At 42.5% G+C, this 12,327-nt stretch overlaps 1 protein-coding gene across 5 annotated transcripts in view; it reads right to left on the bottom strand.

The window, feature by feature from the left end:
• LOC139409418 (exocyst complex component 2-like) overlaps positions 1 to 12,327 on the bottom strand; it is a 96,231-nt gene that overhangs the window by 67,377 nt on the left and 16,527 nt on the right. For all 5 annotated transcript variants that reach the window (XM_071154556.1, XM_071154558.1, XM_071154557.1 and 2 more), the window contains 5 exons: positions 12,129 to 12,290; positions 6,804 to 6,980; positions 6,400 to 6,526; positions 3,003 to 3,116; positions 1,993 to 2,117 (listed from right to left, as the gene is read on the bottom strand). In XM_071154556.1, the coding sequence (XP_071010657.1) occupies positions 1,993 to 2,117; positions 3,003 to 3,116; positions 6,400 to 6,526; positions 6,804 to 6,980; positions 12,129 to 12,246 (661 nt within the window). In that variant the 5' untranslated portion in view covers positions 12,247 to 12,290. The remainder of the gene's footprint in view (positions 1 to 1,992; positions 2,118 to 3,002; positions 3,117 to 6,399; positions 6,527 to 6,803; positions 6,981 to 12,128; positions 12,291 to 12,327) is intronic.

Raw genomic sequence — 12,327 nt, 5'->3', positions numbered from 1 at the left:
CTGTCTTATTCTAACTCCCACTGTAATACACCACACTAATGATATCTCAAACCATACCTGTCTTATTCTAACTCCCACTGTAATACACCACACTAATGATATCCCAAACCATACCTGTCTTATTCTAACTCCCACTGTAATACACCACACTAATGATATCTCAAACCATACCTGTCTTATTCTAACTCCCACTGTAATACACCACACTAATGATATCCCAAACCATACCTGTCTTATTCTAACTCCTGTCTTATTCTAACTCCCACTGTAATACACCACACTAATGATATCTCAAACCATACCTGTCTTATTCTAACTCCCACTGTAATACACCACACTAATGATATCCCAAACCATACCTGTCTTATTCTAACTCCCACTATAAAACACCACACTAATGATATCTCAAACCATACCTGTCTTATTCTAACTCCCACTGTAATACACCACACTAATGATATCTCAAACCATACCTGTCTTATTCTAACTCCCACTGTAATACACCACACTAATGATATCTCAAACCATACCTGTCTTATTCTAACTCCCACTGTAATACACCACACTAATGATATCTCAAACCATACCTGTCTTATTCTAACTCCCACTGTAATACACCACACTAATGATATCTCAAACCATACCTGTCTTATTCTAACTCCCACTGTAATACACCACACTAATGATATCCCAAACTATACCTGTCTTATTCTAACTCCTGTCTTATTCTAACTCCCACTATAAAACACCACACTAATGATATCTCAAACCATACCTGTCTTATTCTAACTCCTGTCTTATTCTAACTCCCACTGTAAAACACCACACTAATGATATCTCAAACCATACCTGTCTTATTCTAACTCCCACTGTAATACACCACACTAATGATATCTCAAACCATACCTGTCTTATTCTAACTCCCACTGTTAAACACCACACTAATGATATCCCAAACCATACCTGTCTTATTCTAACTCCTGTCTTATTCTAACTCCCACTGTAATACACCACACTAATGATATACCAAACCATACCTGTCTTATTCTAACTCCCACTGTAATACACCACACTAATGATATCCCAAACCATACCTGTCTTATTCTAACTCCCACTGTAATACACCACACTAATGATATCCCAAACCATACCTGTCTTATTCTAACTCTCACTATAAAACACCACACTAATGATATCTCAAACCATACCTGTCTTATTCTAACTCCCACTGTAAAACACCACACTAATGATATCTCAAACCATACCTGTCTTATTCTAACTCCCACTGTTAAACACCACACTAATGATATCCCAAATCATACCTGTCTTATTCTAACACTGAACAGGCATTTTACTTGTCTATAATGGAATACCTCCTCTGAAGCAGGATTGACGTCCATCACTATGGGACAAGAACTGTCAATCAAATAATCTCGAGCTGCCTGCGCCCTGCCTGCCAGCAGCCCACTCTCTCCTAAAAAAAGTTCATTAAACACTGACTTACCAAGAAATTTAGTAGAAAGAAAACTATCATAAAATAAAACGCCATTTAAAAAAACACAGCAGCACATCAATCAGTAAGGTTTATTGTTGTCAGGGACACAATACATTTCATTATATGCCAGAGCAGAATTCTACTGTCAGAAAAGGTACAGATGCTCCTGATGCGGCACTTTTAAAGAATTTCTGAAAGGTTATCTACTGTCGCTATCGACGCGTTACTGTAGAAGTGTTCTATGTCTGTAAAGGATATTAGTCAAACACACACTGCAATAGACCAGAGCCTCACAAACTCTTACTTGCATCATGAGAGCCAAGTACCGTCAACCCTGAAACATGTTTACATTCATTGTCTTTATACGGTTATCATCTACCTGTGTAATAACACACATATAATGTGTATACCACACACTCTCTGTGTAGTATTGATGTACAGTGTAAAAAACACATACTCTGTGTATAGTCTGTGTGTAACGTGTACTGTATCTTTACCTGCGAGAGCGTCCTGTGCCTCAAAGAAAGTGCTGAGGCCTCCCTTCACGTAGGCCAGACTGCCCTCGTTCTTCCTAGTGGCCTGCTTCTTCAGGTTACTGGCTGCCATACGCAACTGGTCAAAACTGAGAGGGGGAGGGAGGGAAAGAGAGAGCGAGATGAGAAAGAAAAGTGGGATGTGAAAGTTAAAAACTCTGTTTACTTCCAAGTGTGACACCATCCCATCAGTCAGAGGAGTGTGTGTGTGCGTACGATTTTCTATGTGTAAGGCACACAAGTGAGAGTCCGCACAAGCATGCGTGTGTGTACTTTGGGAGTGAATGTAAGTTTCCTCTGGAGGAAGAAACACAGGCCCTGTCAACCCAAAACAGCCCAACCCAGTGGAGTCTGCAGCCCTGCAGTTGCTGGCCAGGAGCAGACAGGATCCATCCGCTAGACTGGGGGGTTAGATGGAGGGGAACCATGATGGATGACAGGGAGGAAACCAGGAGAGACTAATAATAACCTGACAGACATGCTGACAAACACTGTCCTAGTATGACAGAGACCAGGGGTCAGAAGTCAACAAGAGAAAGGACAATTCCTCCACATGTCCAAAGTTTTCTTGTGCCAAGTCAGGGGTCAGGGATCAACAGGGATTGGAGCTAGATTGTATTTATTTACAGACTAGCTCTGTTTCTGGGTCAGTGGATTGATTGGATGGACTGAGAACCACGTAAAAAAATTAAAAATAAAAATGTTTTTTTTTGTAAACTGTATTGAAGCTTTTGTTAAATGCATTTGAAATAAATTGTGATTTGATGATAAAGACAACATTCAAAAGTTTTGTGCCAAGTCACTGCATTACTTCCAACAGTGTTTCTGACTGATCGCTTGGCTAGAGGGCTGACGTTCATCAACATATTAGTTGGGATGGTGCGCTGGCTGGTACAGGAGAAATACCCTTGTGATTGGCTGTGTGTCTGACCCAGAGGTCGTAGAAAATAGATAGGTAGGTCGGCCTGACCTACCTGGTGACAGAGTGGTTCTCGATTAGGTACCAGGTGGCTGAGAAGTTCTCGCTGGTGAAATCCCCACTCACCCCTGGGAACATGGCCTCCAGATCTTTCAGAGGGACCTTACCCCTGGGGGAGAAAATGGATTACTAAGAAACCCTGTGAAATTTATGTTTTATATCTTCTATGGACGGTCATGCTGTGGTCCTGTACGGTCATGTTGTGGTCCTGTACGGTCATGCTGTGGTCCTGTACGGTCATGCTGTGGTCCTGTACGGTCATGCTGTGGTCCTGTACGGTCATGCTGTGGTCCTGTACGGTCATGCTGTGGTCCTGTACGGTCATGCTGTGGTCCTGTACGGTCATGCTGTGGTCCTGTACGGTCATGCTGTGGTCCTGTACGGTCATGCTGTGGTCCTGTACGGTCATGCTGTGGTCCTGTACGGTCATGCTGTGGTACTGTACGGTCATGCTGTGGTCCTGTACGGTCATGCTGTGGTCCTGTACGGTCATGCTGTGGTCCTGTTTGGGTCAGTTGGTAGAGTGATTGTGGGTTGGATTTCTCTTGATCACCCATACGGATAATGTATTCAGGCACATTTGGTTAAAAGCAAACATAGAATAGATTATACTGCTTAGCCCATTTCTCTCTTTGACAATGAAGTTGAAAATTGAACACAATCTTTTTTTTATTTTTTTTTATTTTTATTTTACCTTTATTTAACCAGGCAAGTCAGTTAAGAACAAATTCTTATTTTCAATGACGGCCTGGGAACAGTGGGTTAACTGCCTGTTCAGGGGCAGAACGACAGATTTGTACCTTGTCAGCTCGGGGGTTTGAACTCGCAACCTTCCGGTTACTAGTCCAACGCTCTAACCACTAGGCTACCCTGCCGCCCCTACACAAACAACACATAATAGGTAATGCTTACAACTGTACATAGTTTCACAAATAAGAAATAACATATCCATGACATTGTACAAAATAACAAGAATGTCCTTCTTATAATGTAATGAGGTGAAAGGTGAGTTGGGGTGTTTGTATAAAGTCATCCAGCAGGGGTCAGTGTGAGGCCAGGCTGTGCCCAAGGAGGGAGGCCCGGGCGTGGGAAGAGCAGTGTGTGACGCCTGGGTGCCCCTTGAGGACCTAGAGCTCATTAGGAAGGTTTGATCTGTGGTAATGACCCGTGGGCTACACAAACTAAACCCTAACCCCCCCCCCCCATCCAGCCTCCACTGTAATGTACTGGAGCCCACTGAGCCTTCAGGGAGTGATTACACACACACGCATGCATGCACACACACAAACATCATAGAGCAGAATTATCTCAGAAAAGATGTAACGATGGGTTGTCATGGGAAAGAAGTGGGAGAGAGAGGGGGTTTGATCACCATAGAACTCCCCACACTTTCCATTCAAAGTACCCATGCTCTTCTAACGACCGTGTAACTTTATTGCTCAGTTGGTAAGAGTGTGGCGTGAACAACAAAGTTTACAGATTGAATTTGCGCAAAGATCAAGTGAACATACTAAAAACGGATGCACTGTAGGTCACTTTACAAAGCTTCTACAAAGTGGCATATTCAATTTACACATGTATCTCGAAAGAGACAGAGACAGAGAGAGAGTCAGGAAGCAAAAGAGAGAGAAACAACTTTCTCAGTCCGTTAAGTTATTCCCTCATCTCCATACCTGGCACGTTATCAAAGCCTGCTCTCACATGTTACAGATCCGCTGCTTTGCTCTACAGACAGGAAGCACATACGTATACGCTGAGAGAAACTTTGCTCTTACTATTCATGCAGTTCAGTAGGCGAACTCAAAACAAGCAGTTACAGTTGGGACATTATTACTGGAGCATTGCGGCTCGGACGAGGTTTGTTACTCTGTAGCGTGTGGACCAAAATAAAAAGGAACAGGTTGATGATGACATCCCCAGGAAGTGTTTTGCAGACCGACAAGATGACTTCCTGTCTGACCTCTCGGCAATAATAACCAGCCAGTGACATCACCACCAGACAAACTTGTTCAAACTGGTTCAAGACCTCGTAATGATAATCATGGGTTGAAAGTTATTGAATTACTAAACGATTCACTAAAAGGCTGTCCGACTCCGTCCACTCCACTTCTCCTGGTCAACTGTGTCTGGTTGGACAGCTAGCCACTGTCTCTTCAATAAACAGCATTGGCTACATTCATTCATGTGATGTGTGTGTGTGTGTGTGTGTGTACTGTGCAGTGTGTGTGTGTGTGTGTGTGTGTGTGTGTGTGTACTGTGCAGTGTGTGTGTGTACTGTGCAGTGTGTGTGTGTGTGTACTGTGCAGTGTGTGTGTGTCCATTTTAATGGACGAGTGTTTTTACTAGATATTCTCCCATCTTTTTGCATACTTTTTAGCCAGCAGCTCTGAAAGTAGCATCCATGAGCCAAAAGCGATCCACAAAAATTGCTTACTACGTTACGTCATTGATCGCTCTCTACTGTGTGTACGTCTTGCTAACAGTCACTAAAATGGCGAAGGGCTGAAGCTCATTGGCTGAAACTCGAATTGCTAGGGGGCTGGCCCAAGTGGGGGGAAATGGCGCCGCACAGCTTCCAGAAAGCAGTTGCTTTCAAACTAGGGATTTCATAGCTAATTAAGGTAAGAGAGCAACTTTGCTCAAAGATTATGCATGTGTGAACTACACATAGACACATCCAGCCCAAATTGGGAGGTTTAAAAAAACAAACTTACTAGTCGCCAAAGTACCAGAGAAAGTCTTTAATGTGGCTAATAACATGAAGAGAAGAAACCGTGGTTTCTCAGTTCGGGATAACTCGTTCTATGGGTTGCAGCCTACCAGTAGGCCCAGGAAAGTGACCCTGGACATGGAGGGTTTGCGGCTCAGTCAGGGGCTAACCTCCCTGGCCACGAGTGGTCACTTGGCCCCTGCCCCCTCTAAACCAAACAAACACCAGAGGGCCTAGAGCACAGACATACCAGAACTATACAAACTCAACTATACATTACAGGCTGTGCTTTCTCTGCCAGGCGCGTGGGAGGCTGAGACCACACCACACGCCTCCTATGACCATGTGTGGTGGGCTGCACTCTTTCTTTTCAACTATTTCCCTTCTTCTTTTCTTCTCTCTCCTTTAAACACAATGATTTTGTCTCCAGTGCATTGTTCAGCGGTTAAATCCAGTTGAGCCATTGCTGTGTTGGCATAACATTTCAAACACCTCCACATGGGGATCCTTTGTTTCTGTTTACAGACCTAAACCATGACTCAAAGACTAGAACCTGTGTGTTTATGTATGTGTGTGTGGTGTGTGTGTAGTGTGTGCATGCATGCGTGTCTTGTGTGTGTGTAGCATGCGCGCGTGTGTGTATGTGTAGTGTGCGTGCGTGCGTGCGTGTGTATGTCCCTACTTGTCTACGTCGATGCCCAATGGATTGCTGGGGCGTAGGGAGAGGGGAGAGATGCCCTTGTTGCGGTCGGTTCTCATGTCGTAATAGTTCATCTCATCCACCCACACAGCAGACTGGTCCAGGATACCTAGAGCACAGACACACATCATCACTGAGGGACCACCAAGATCACACACACACACACACAATAATAGTACCTGACAGAGCTACTATACAGTTTGTACAGCAACACAGGACAAAACAGTATGAGTATCCATACTGTAGTTCCCCGCTGCCTCTGCTTGGTAATACCGAGGAAGATTGTCTGTACTTGTGCCACTGAGTAGTCATTCTAGAGTTCCTCTGATGATTGACAGAGAGACTTGTATTAGAACTGGAGTGCTTACAGACAGCAGCCATCTTACCGATCTTCTCAGCCTTGAGCAGCTTGAAGGAGACGGTGGAGGTGCCGTGTCCTCCTGACTTGGTGCTGACGATGATCTCTCCCTTATCGTCTTTGGCTGGGCCCACATGACACACTATCTTACTGGCTGACATCCACTCAGCCGTCAGCAGGCAGTTGTGACCACAGATGAAGAGACCTTAGAGAGAGAGAAATATATAGGCACGCTTACAGCAACAGGACAAGTAATAACACAGAGACACATTGAGAGAAGAGGCATGACACAAACAGCAGTTTAATAAACCTGTCATTAGGGGGTCAAAGTTCAGCCCAGGGTCCAGTCAGTCCTGTGTAGCCCTGGCAAGTCTGCCACAGCTTCATCATTCTCTCCACACTGAGAGTGCTGTCACTTCACTGTTAAGTGGCTCATTACAGATCTATTTACTCTACTTCTACACTTTCTCTTTTATTTATCTTTCTATCTGACCCTTCTCATGGAGTAAAGAGAAGTTTAGAGAGAAAGAAAGTGATCGAGAGAAAAGAAAGAGAGTGACTAAAAAGAGAGAAAGTGAAACCCCCCCCCATTTGATTTATCTGACCAAAGGGAACTGAACAGAGAGCTACAGATGACTGCACTTAAACATCATAAAATCCTGTGAGAGATGATCAACAAATAACCACTGAAACAAACTGTAAATAATAAAACAGTAACAAAGGACATTTCCTGCCTTTGTTCTGTACTGGTTGTTTTGTTTGAATATACAGTAGATGCACTAACTAACTAACACACACCTGTTGCTATCCAACATCTAATAGGCTAATTTCAGGCTCCAGGGATATTAGTGGTCAGAAATGCACTACATGACCAAAAGTTTGTCAAACATCTCATTCCAAAATCATGGGCATTAACATGGAGTTGGTCCCCCCTTTGCTGCTATAACAGCCTCCACTCTTCTGAGGTTTTCCACTAGATGTTGGAACATTGCTGCAGGGATTTGATTTAATTCAGCCACAATAGTATTAGCGAGGTCGGGCACTGTTGTTGGGCGATTAGGCCTGGCTTCGCAGTCGGCGTTCCAATTCATCCAAAAGGTGTTCGATGGGGTTGAGGTCAGGGCTCTGTGCAGGCCAGTCAAGTTCTTCCACACAGATTTTGACAAACCATTTCTGTATTATGGACCTCACTTTGTGCACAGGAGCAACATGCTGAAACAGGCCTTCCTCAAACTGTTGCCACAACTTTGGAAGCACAGAATCACGGTAAGATTTCCCTTCACTGGAACTAAACAGCCTAGCCCGAACTACGAAGAACAGCCCCAGACCATTATTCCTTCTCCACAAAACTTTACAGTTTGCACTATGCATTGGGGCAGGTAGCGTTCTCCTGGCATCCGGCAAACCCAGATTCGTCCGTCAGACCGCCAGATGATGAAGCGTGATTCATCACTCCAGAGAACGTGTTTCCACTGCTTCCACTGAGTCCAAACTTTACAGCACACCAGCCGATGCTTGGCATTGCGCATGGTGAACTTAGGCTTGTCTGGAGCTGCTCATCCATGGGAACCCATTTCATGAATCTCCCGACAAACAGTTCTGCTGACGTTGCTTCCAGAGGCAGTTTGGAACTCAGCAGTGAGTGTTGCAACCGAGGACAGACAATTTGTATGCGCTTCAGTGGCGGTCCCCTTCTGTGAGCTTGTGTGGCCTACCACTTCGCGGCTGAGCCGTTGTTGCTCCTAGACATTTTCACTTCACAATAACAGCACTTACGATCCACTAATTTGAAGGGGTGTCCACATACTTTTGTATATAATACTGAAATTCTAGGGAAATGAGTGGTGGCATTTTGACAATGCCACAAATTCAGGGCATTTACATCAAAATAAATGTAGACTATCCACAGAGTTTAATTTTAAGCAACAGATGTTTCACAACCCACTGGCTCCAGGTCATCTATAAGTCTAGGTATAGCTCTGCCTTATCTCAGTTCACTGGTCACGATAACAACACCCACCCGTAGCACACGTTCCAGCAGGCATATCTCACTGATCATCCCCAAAGCCAACACCTCATTTGGCCGCCTTTCCTTCCAGTTCTCTGCTGCCAGTGACTGGAACGAATTGCAAAAAAAAATTTTTGCTGAAGTTGGAGACATTCATTTCCCTCACCAACTTAAACATCAACTACCTGAGCAGCTAACTGATCGCTGCAGCTGTACATAGTCCATCTGTAAATAGCCCACCCAATCTACCAACCTCATCCCCATACAGTTTTTATTTTATTTACTTTTCTGCTCTTTTGCACACCAGTATCTGCACTTGCACATCATCTGCTCATTTATCACTCCAGTGTTAATCTGCTAAATTGTAATTATTCGCTCCTATGGCCTATTTATTGCCTACTTCCTCATGCCTTTTGCACACACTGTATGTCAACTTTCTTTTTTCTACTGTGTCATTGACTTGTTTATTGTGTTATTGGCTTGTTTATTGTTTACTCCATGTGTAACTGTGTTGTCTGTGTCACACTGTTTTGCTTTATCTTGGCCAGGTCGCAGTTGCAAATGAGAACTTGTTCTCAACTATCCTACCTGGTTAAATAAAGGTAAAATAAAAATAATTAAATAAAAAAATAAGGCATTTTGAAATAGCAGCTAAAGGAATTGTGGAAGTACAAGTTATTTTCTTTACATTAGCACAACTTAAATTTGCCAAAAATGTGAAATGTCAAACCCAAAAATATATATGCAGTACCAGTCATACCAAAAATGTTTGGACACACCTACTCATTCAAGGGTGTTTCTTTATTTTTACTATTTTCTACATTGTAGAATGATAGTGAAGACATCAACACTATGAAATAACACATATGGAATCATGTAGCAACCCAAAAAGTTATAATATATTTGAGATTCTTCAAAGTAGCACTCTTTGTCTTGATGACAGTTTTACACACTTGGCATTTTCTCAACCAGCTTCACCTGGAATGCTTTTCCAACAGTCTTGAAGGAGTTCCCACATATTCTGAGCACTGCTTTTCCTTCACTCTGCAATCCAACCCATCCAAAACCATCTCAATTGGGTTGAGGTTGGGTGATTGTGGAGGCCAGGTCAACTGATGCAGCACTCCATCACTCTTCTTCTTGATCAAATAGCCCTTACACAGCCTGGAGGTGTGTTTTGGATCATTTTCCTGTTGAAAAACAAATTATAGTCCCACTAAACGCACACCAGATGAGATGGCGTATCGCTGCAGAATGCTGTGGTAGCCATGCTGGTTAAGTGTGCCTTGAATTCTAAATAAATCACTGAGTGTCACCAGCAAAGCACCCCCACACCATCACACCTCCTCCTCCATGCTTCACGGTGGAAACCACACATGCGGAGATCATCCGTTCACCTACTCTGCGTCTCATGGCGGTTGTAACCAAAAATAAAAAAATTGGTACTCATCAGACCAAAGGACAGATTTCCACCGGTCTAATGTCCATTGCTCGTGTTTCTTGGCCCAAGCAAGTCTCTTCTTCTCATTGGTGTCTTTAGTAGTGGTTAATTTGCAGCAATTTGACCATGAAGGCCTGATTCACGCAGTCTCCTCTGAACAGTTGATGTTAAAATGTGTCTGTTGCATTTATTTGAGCTGCAATTTCTGAGGCTGGTAACTGTTTTGAACTTATCCTCTGCAGCAGAGGTAACTCTGGGTCTTCCTTTCCTCTAGCGGTCCTCATGAGAGCCAGTTTCATCATAGCGCTTGATGGTTTTTGTGACTGAACTTGAAGAAAAGTTCAAAGTTCTTGAAATGTTCCACATTAAGACCATGAAGGTCAGTCAAAGTAAGAATGGACTGTCATTTCTCTTTGCTTATTGGAGCTGTTCTTGCCATAATTAGGACTTGGTATTTTACCAAATAGGGCTATTTTCTGTATACCACCCCTACCTTGTCACAACACAAATGATTGACTCAAACACATTAAGGAAAGACATTCCACAAATGAACTTTTAGCAAGGCACACCTGTTAATGGAAATGCATTCCAGGTGACTGCCTCATGAAGCTGGTTGAGAGAATGCCAAGAGTGTACAAAGCTGTCATCAAGGCAAAGGGTGGCTACTTTGAAGAATCTCAAATATAAAATATATTTTGATTTGTTTAACACTTTTTTGGGTGTTTGACGTCTTCACTATTATTCTTGAATGTAGAAAATAGTAAAATAAAGAAAAACCCTTGAATGAGTAGGTGTGTCCAAACTTTTGACTGATTCTGTATATATTTAAAACAAAACAATTATTGTAATTATGTGAAAACAATTAACCCATCATTCTAAATAATTGAATAACTTTGGTCAATTACATTTTGATCAAATTGAATAAAAACAGTACATACAGTATTTAGTTAGAGTATCTAATGTATATTTTTTTGTGGTAACAAAATGTCTCCTTTTTAACAATAAATCATCATAACTAATATCCCTACATATTGACTACCATATTAATAAAAGACTCCCATCAATGCTATAATAATCTTTACATTTTAAATTCAACATTTTGACAAATACATCTTTACCACAAAGGTTAGAAAATATTATTTTAGGTCTAAATTCAATTAACACATACCAAAAACCTAAAATAACATATTATTCAGACATAATTTGTTTGAGCATTTAAATCACATCTTTTAAATGTAGGCCTAAAATTATTGTTGAATTATGTTCTAATACCTTTACATACAGTCTTATTTTTAAACAAAATTAATATGGGTTAAAATTCATAATCTTGGCCGGGTATAAAAGATTGTGAATTAGGCAGAGGTTTCACTCAGTTGAAAGAAACGAAAAGTAATTTAATCTAGAATCATAAAAAAGTATTTTCCCCTTCAAAAAGTAATGAAAACCTTTCATTTGATAAACAGCAACAAACACTGTGTAATGTAAGCAGAGCCTGACCACGGCTGACTAAGGTCCAGTGTGTTCTGTGGTAGACTGTAGGCTATCCAGGCTCTGGGTAAATTAATAAAAGTCACTCAGTCTGACTCTGATGAAGGGTCATAACGGCATGAACCCTACCTCACTGGGAAGAGCCATACCACACTCTCTCTCATACACAAACACACACAAACAATTATCGACAATGCCAGTGAAAACACTTGCATAAAATTATTCAGTTTAGTGCGTATCAAAAACAACCGCAGCAATGAATTACATTGCAGAAAGGTGGGCAATCTATTAAAAAAAAATGGAAGTGAATTGACTGTCAGAAGTCGAATGCAAAATAACAAGTGTGTGTGTGTACATTCGTGCCTGTGCGTGTGTAAGTTTGTGCTTGCATGTGAATGTGTGTATCATACTCGTACCAACGAGGTCTGCGGGGCCAGTACCCAGGTTCTCTCCTCGGATGGTGACCTTGGTCCATGAAGTGCCCTCGTTGGGTGAGATGCCCGTCACCAGGGGGGGCTGGTGGGCACGAGACATGGTGGTGGTCACGTGTGTGCAGGAACACAAAGTCAGTCAGTAACCTGTGAACACGGCAGGGGAAAGGGAAAGACAGAAGGA

Source organism: Oncorhynchus clarkii, chromosome 5 (genome assembly GCF_045791955.1).
Source record: "Oncorhynchus clarkii lewisi isolate Uvic-CL-2024 chromosome 5, UVic_Ocla_1.0, whole genome shotgun sequence".
NCBI lineage: Eukaryota > Metazoa > Chordata > Actinopteri > Salmoniformes > Salmonidae > Oncorhynchus > Oncorhynchus clarkii.
Note: the sequence above shows the minus strand (reverse complement) of the source record. Positions and strands in the feature narration are given on the sequence as shown.